The 7,704-nt window shown below is 33.9% G+C and overlaps 1 protein-coding gene across 1 annotated transcript; it reads left to right on the top strand.

The window, feature by feature from the left end:
- The first annotated feature begins 2,757 nt into the window (after window positions 1-2,757).
- On the top strand, window positions 2,758-3,138 carry LOC107991646 (uncharacterized). Its single transcript, XM_017046864.2, has one exon. It carries the CDS (start codon window positions 2,758-2,760, stop codon window positions 3,136-3,138), a length of 381 nt encoding a protein of 126 aa, XP_016902353.2.
- Window positions 3,139-7,704: the final 4,566 nt, after the last annotated feature.

Raw genomic sequence — 7,704 nt, 5'->3', positions numbered from 1 at the left:
GTTTCTGTTTAGTGGTTGGACCATAAACAGGTTGTTCATTAGAGGAGCACTGGCATTTAAGGACTAGAGGTAACCCAGGGGTAAAATGGTAATTTGACCCAGTTGGTGTTACGAACACTTGTGAAGGACTAACTTACTGGTATTGGTCTATATCCGTGGACACAGAAATATATCTACAGTGAGAAGAGTTCAGCTGTGAGTCTTTAGTGGAGTGTACACACAGTTAACGAATATTGATTAATGTAGTTAATGAGTTTAGCTAATTAATCTCATATCGTTGTAGCTTCTGATCTGTAGGTCCATTAGGTCCCCTTCCTAGCTCATAAAGAGTAATGAGATTTATTTATATTGGTTGTAATTTGTAATGTTCAAATTTACTTTAGGAATTAATATAATGTATATTGATACATTATAATATAAAGTTTATTAGACTTTATTATATAAAATTAATTTTGGATATGATTCAAAATTAAATTACAAGAGAATAAAATATTTGAATAAGTTCAAATATTAGTTTAATTTGAATTAAATTCATATTAAAACTATAAGTTAAAATTTAATGTGTATATAATACATATTAAAACTATAGGTTATGAGAGAAATTTATATTTGAATATGATTCAAATCATGGATTAAATTAAATATAAGATATTTAATCTAGAAATTAATTAATTAGAGAATTAATTAATAATTTAGTTTAATTTGATTTAATTAAATTAATTAAATTAAAACTATAGGTTATGCGAGAGATATTCATTTAGATATGATTTAAATGAAAATATTAATTAAATATGATTTAATTAATTATTAAATTAATTAATTAATTAATTAGTTTAATATATATATTAACTTAATAATTATTATTAAGTTAATAGGGAACGTGGGTGGTTTTCCCACGTTCCCACTTATTATCTCCAACTTCCCACTTCTTTCGTCTGAAGAAGTGGGAATACTTTGCGTAACAAGGAGTGGGTTCTGCGAAGAAGTTCTGCGAAAAATTTTGCTCTCCCAATTCTCTCTAACAAAAAAAAATCTCTCTGAAAAAAAATTCTCTCCATTCCCTTATTCCAATTTTTGGTTCCCACAAACCATCTCTTGAAGAGAATAGGAAGGTTTCCAAGTGGTGGTGCCCAAATTGGTGATTGGTAGATTTAGAGTCGTCAACGAGCGTAAGTTTTCTTCTCTGTATTTTTTATTCAAAGCATGTTTAACCATAAAAATTGTTTTTGTAATTTTTTGTCAATGTATTGGTAATTTTAAGGTTCCAATTAAAATTGAGTTTCTGTAATTTTCCGCTGTAAAGGGTTTTCATCCCTTCAGAAGGATGGTTTGTTAACAAAGATGGAAAGTTTATTGATTGCAGCAGGGGCACAAGAAGCATCATTTAAAGGCAACATAGTTTATGCATGTCCACCTGATTTTGAGCTTAACAATTAGGATATTGTAGATCTACCTACATTTTCAAGAGATTTTCAAGAGTAATGATTAAGCTTTTATTTGTTTAAATTTTTATTTTTTGAATGGTTCTATTCAAGGCCATAGTATTTATTTGCTTTACAATATTGATGTACTGCTTTCTTGTTATTTAATAAAATTTTTGCTTTTTCATTTCATTCAATCTAATTTCTTCTTCTCTCTGCTTTCTTTCTTGCATTTGCAAATTAAACACAAAAGTCTAAACCCTTTCATAGACAATATTTATAAGAATGAAGATGTTAGTAATTCCAGTTCTACCCTTGATGACTTAATATACACTATGGAATCTGACAGGGAAAGTGACGATAAAGATGCTGTGGGAATATCCTCAGAATTGTTAAGAATGGTAAAAGAAGAAGATAAGGTTCTAGTCCTCACCAAGAACTAGTTGAAGTAATCAATTTAGTTTTTCAAGAGGAATCAAAAGAGGTTTTCTTGGAAGATTGAATTACATATCCAGATTTATCTCACATTTAACACTAACATGCGAACCAATCTTCAAGCTCTTACATAAAAACAACCCAGGAAAATGGAATGAGGATTATGAAGAAGCTTTCAACAAAATTAAGCAGTATTTGTAGAGCCCACCAGTACTGATACCTCCAGCTCTAGAGCAACCGTTAATCTTGTATTTAACAATATTAGAAAGTTCCACGGGTGGTGTTCTAGGACAACATGATTTATCAGGGAAGAAAGAGCATGTCATTTATTATTTGAACAAAAAGTTTACCGATTATGAGTCTAGATAGTCAATGTTAGAGCGAACTTGTTGTGCCAGTATAGACCACTCATCGTTTGAGGTAATATATGTTATACCATACGACATGACTTATTTCAAAAATGGATCCAATAAAATACATTTTTGAGAAACCATCATTATCTGGAAGAATTGCAAAATGGCAAGTTTTGTTCTCAGAGTATGATATTGTTTATGTTACTAAAAAAGCAATAAAGAGAAGCACACTTGCTGATCATTTAGCTACCCAATCAGTAGCCGATTACGAGCCTATAAAGGTTGATTTCCCGGATGAAAACATATTTCTAGTTGAAAAGAATGCTACAGATCATGAGACATGGATTATGCTTTTTGATGGTGCCTCAAATGAGTTGGGACATGGAATTGGAGTTGTACTAATTTCTCCAGAAGGAAAGGTTTTCCCCCTAACGGCCAAGTTATTTTTTGAATGCACTCATAATATCGCTGAATATGAAAGTTGCATTATGGAACTTTAAGCAGCATGCGATACGAGTATTAAAAAGTTGAAAGTTTTGGGTGACTCAATGTTAGTGATACACCAAGTCAAGGAAGAATGGGAAACAAGAGATGCTAAATTAGCGCCTTACAGCCAATACGTTACAAAATTATCTCAAAATTTTGAAAAGATTTCATTTGACCATGTTCCTAGGGAAGACAATCGAATGGCAGATGCATTAGCCACCCTGGCAGTGATGTTTGATCTTAATCTTGAATTTGAACTTCATCCAATCCAAATTACAAAGCGAGACGTGCCAGCATATTGTATGAATGTTGGAAATGATAACAAGCCATGGTATTTTGATATTAAGCAATACATAAAGTGTAGAGAATATTCATATGAAGCTTCAGAGAATGACAAACGCACAATAAGGAGGTTGGTCATGAACTTTTTCTTAAGTGGCTAAGTTCTTTATAAAAGAAACCATGATATGGTGCTCCTTTGGTGTGTTGATGAGGAGGAAGCAAAACAATTATGACAGAGATTCATGAAGGAATATGTGGAACACATGCTAATGGACATATGATGGCTAGACAAATACTTAGATATCTGGTTATTATTGGACAACAATGAAATTAGACTACATAAAATATGCAAGAGAATGTAAAAAGTGTCAAATTTATATGCATAAGATCCATGTAGCAGCATCTCCATTGCATATCTTGTCAGCACCCTGGCCATTTTCCTTGTGGGGAATGGATGTTATTGGACCCATTGATCCTAAAGCCTCATATGACCATCGTTTTATTCTTGTGGCCATTGATTATTTCACTAAATGGATAGAGGTTGCATCTTATTGCAATGTTACAAGGGGAGTAGTACTCAAGTTTATCAAGAAAGAGTTGATATGTCGTTATGGTCTCCCAAAGGGTATTATTATGGATAATGTCAAGAACCTTAATAACAAAATGATGGACAAACTTTGTGAGCATTTCAAGATCAATCACCGAAATTCGACTCCATATCGCCCAAAGATGAATGGGACAATTGAGGCAGCTAACAAAAATATTAAAAGAATCATTGGGAAAATGACAATAACATACAAAGATTGGCATGAAATGCTACCGTTTGCGCTGCATGGATATCACACGTCAGTGCGTACTTTAATAGGGGCAACACCATTTTCTTTACTTTATGGTATGAAAGCTGTCTTACCTTTAGAAGTTGAGATACCTTCATTGAGAGTTCTCGTGAAAGCTAAGTTAGATGAAGCTGAATGGATACGAGGTTGTTATAAGCAGTTGAATTTCGTTGAAGAAAAACGGTTGGCAGCATTAAATCATGGGCAACTTTACGAAAGAAGACTAATGCGAGCATACAATAAGAAAGTGCATCCTCGAAGCTTTCGAGAGGGATATTTGGTATTAAAAAGAATACTTTTATTTTAAAAGAATCATCAAGGAAAATGAACTCTTAATTATGAAGGTCCATTCGTAGTGAAAAAAGCTTTTTCAGGAGGAGCTTTACTTTTGACTAATATGGATGACATTGAATTAAAAAATCCTACGAATTCAGATTATGTTCAAAGATTTTATGCATGAGACATTTTCTTAGAGTGTTTTGTAATGTTGAAAGAAGTCAGGGGTATTTCTAGGAAACTTACATTTAGTTCTTAGAATGTTATTTTCAGATGTGTAAACTTTCTCTCACCCCTCTCTTTGTACTCCTATTCCAAGCATTGTTGTCACATTTTTTTCATTTTTTATTATATTTATCGAACATATGTTTATTTATCAATCTTTTCTTTTATCCTTTCTAAAAGATAGTAAACATTCATGATTCATCAGTTTATTATTCTACATTTTGTTAATTAGCAAGGATTCAGTACAACTTTTCGAATTTGGTTAAATCGAGCCTAGATCTGAAGCTAAGGCCGAAGTGTGTCTATTCATTTATTCATCAAACCTGGCCTTAGAGTTAAGATTGATAATCTTTTTTAGTTCTCTCCCTAAAAAATAAAAATTTCGCCCAAATACTTCATCTATTTCCTTTGTCCGTTGTTGTTGTTGTTGTTGTTGTTGTTGTTGTTGTTGTTGTTGTTGTTGTTGTTGTTGTTGTTGTTGTTGTTGTTGTTGTTGTTGTTGTTGTTGTTGTTGTTGTTGTTGTTGTTGTTGTTGTTGTTGTTCTTGTTGTTGTTCTTGTTGTTGTTCTTCTTGTTGTTGTTCTTGTTGTTTTTGTTGTTCTTGTTGTTCTTCTTCTTGTTGTTCTTGTTGTTGTTGTTGTTCTTCTTCTTCTTCTTCTTCTTCTTCTTATTATTATTATTATTATTAATTTGAGATGGGAAAGAGTAATGTTCATTTATGGATTTTATGGTTAAAATTTCCTAAATACATGAAATTTTTCATTTTTTAAAAATTAATTAATAAATTATTTTTAAACAAAATATATTAACAATTTTATATTTTAAAATGGGACTGAGTAGTGTTTTCTTCGGAATTTATTAATTCTTTGTATACGTGAAATTTTCAAGGCCTAAATGGAGATCAAAATATCAAAGTTTAATATTTTAATATTCTTGAGGTAAATAAAAAAATCTTTTTAAACAAAAATTAAATTCCATTTTTCTAATGACTCTCATGCCATCCATATAATCATCAATTCATGCTTAGTTTTTTTTTTCTTACATATGAATTGTAAATTTTGGTAATCATTGTTATGGGTGTTGTAGGGTGCTAACACCTTCCATACACACAACTGACTCCCGAACCTTAAATCTGAATTTATGTAGAACAATATTTTTTATCTGAATTGTAGAGCAATGTTTTTTTGTGACCAATCACATCTTAATAAGATTGGTGGCGACTCCGAACCTTTTAAATATTAAAGATTAAATGATTGAGGGTGTTGGCCGCTACGGGTCGTGGTCGCGAACCGACAGTTAAATATTTTTACATTTTAATATATTTGTGAAAAAACGGGGATTTGAAAACTAAATAAAAAAACATTGAGAAGAGGGAATATGATTTAGAATTTATTTTCTGTCAAAAATTCAACAACTCTATCTCCATGTCACTACCAACAATGGCTTCAACTGATCACCACAGATTCAACGATTACACTTCAAATGAGTTGAATTTGTTAGAACTTCTCAATAGATTGTAACTAATATGGAAACAAATGAATTGGTTGAGTTAGAAGAGTTATTAATAAATATGTTAGTTTTTAGAAACTCGTGATCTGTAAAAATCATAATTAACTTTGGCAGTGAATATAGTCACAAATTGTTGACCACTTTAAGCTTCTCTCTTCTTACTCTTTTCTCTCCCGTCCTTCTTCATCTTCTTCCTTCCTTCAAAACAGTGTGAAATGATTTGCATCATATTTTCTTTGCCTTCAATATTTTGCAAAAAGGTAAAGTAAAAGAGTGAATATTAGTGCTACACCTGAGTTTCTTTTTCTTTTTTTTAACATTCATTGGGCCACTATGTACTTCATGTTAGAAGGTAAGGTCGATCAGAATTATTGCTGTTCCGTGATGAACCACTGCCCTGAAAGCAATTTCGGCTGACCATGGTGCTAATCGTTATGTCGTTTGTTCCCCAAGGTTAACACAACTTCCCTGGTACGAACGTGCACTCGTAAGTACAGGGAATAGAAACAAATGGCTTATAAAAGCTCATAACACAGGGCGAATGAGAGGAAGAGAGGATTGAAGTGAATTTGTGTGATTTGATGAATGGGTGCTCTCCAATTTATAGAGGGGTGAGGGAGGAAGTGCATGGAGGAGAGTCTTTAACGGGAAAAAGAGGATGAGAGCGAACTTCGCAAAAGTCTGACAGAGAGAGTTGGATACGTTTCACGTACGTACATTTGAACCGCGTAAAATTTGTGTGATTCCTATCTTTCGCGCAAGCACGGTTGCCCAAGCCCGCCCGTCCGACCGGACGGACGGCAGCGGTGCACGTGTGGGACAGGGTTATGCTATCACCACTAACTTGGTTTGTAGTCCTCTTCAAAGATAGGAGTTTATATTTCCTCATCCCACTTCAAGATTTATCCATGTGGGACAAAGTTTGATGGTTTTACTATTTGGGCCAAGCCCAATAAGTCATTTCCAATAATCCCCCACAAATGACTACTATAGCAAAGTTTTCGAGTAAGTGAAAAGAATGAGATTTGTTCTGAGCATAGAGGAGATATTAAGCTTAGGCACCAATATCCGAAGATTTGAATTGATGTGTAGTGAAGTAAGGCAACAACCTTGTTTAAAGGGAGTGAATTATATCTTGAACTCCTTGTAACACTTGGTTGAGACCCTTACGACACGCTTTATCTCTAGGGAAAAGCCTTTGTTTCTACAACATAAACTTGTACCTTTTTGGCCATGCACATAGACCCAACCTCGGGTCGTCGTGAGAGCTCTAGAAAGAGACCTTTAAACTCTTTCATAGAAGGCGGCCCCACCTTCACCGTCACGTTTATATGCTCCATCAAGTTTGTCAAGTCAAACCACTCAAAAGAGCTATGGAGACTTCATTGTCCATACTGATTATGAACTCACAGGTTTTGGATTATCCATCTAGTCCATTTAAGGACTGTCCACACAATGGGCTATGGACCATCAAGTCTATCGCAACAGACCACCCAATAAGGGGCTATGGACCATCAAGTCTATCGCAATAGACCACCCATTTATCAAGTGCTATGGATCTCCGAAGGGCTTCAAGCCCATGTTCACAGAGGAATCTAATACCATTTTCCTTGTTAGTCCTTTAGTTAAAAGATCAGCCAAGTTCTTCTCAGATCGAACAAATTCCAAGGAGATGGTTCCTTCCTTTAGCAGTTGTTTTACTACTGCATGCCTAAGACGTATGTGTCTACTTTTACCATTATAAACACTGTTCTTGGCAGTACATATCGCGGTTTGCGAATCACACTGTATGGACATCGGTACAGATGTCCCTCACAATGGTACATCTCCTAGTAAATTTTGATCCACTCAGCCTCCTGTCCTGCCAACTCTAGTGCTATG

The sequence above is a fragment of the Cucumis melo genome, chromosome 12, assembly GCF_025177605.1.
Source record: "Cucumis melo cultivar AY chromosome 12, USDA_Cmelo_AY_1.0, whole genome shotgun sequence".
NCBI lineage: Eukaryota > Viridiplantae > Streptophyta > Magnoliopsida > Cucurbitales > Cucurbitaceae > Cucumis > Cucumis melo.
The sequence above is the reverse complement of the archived record's forward strand: the minus strand, read 5'-3'. Positions and strand labels throughout refer to the sequence as shown.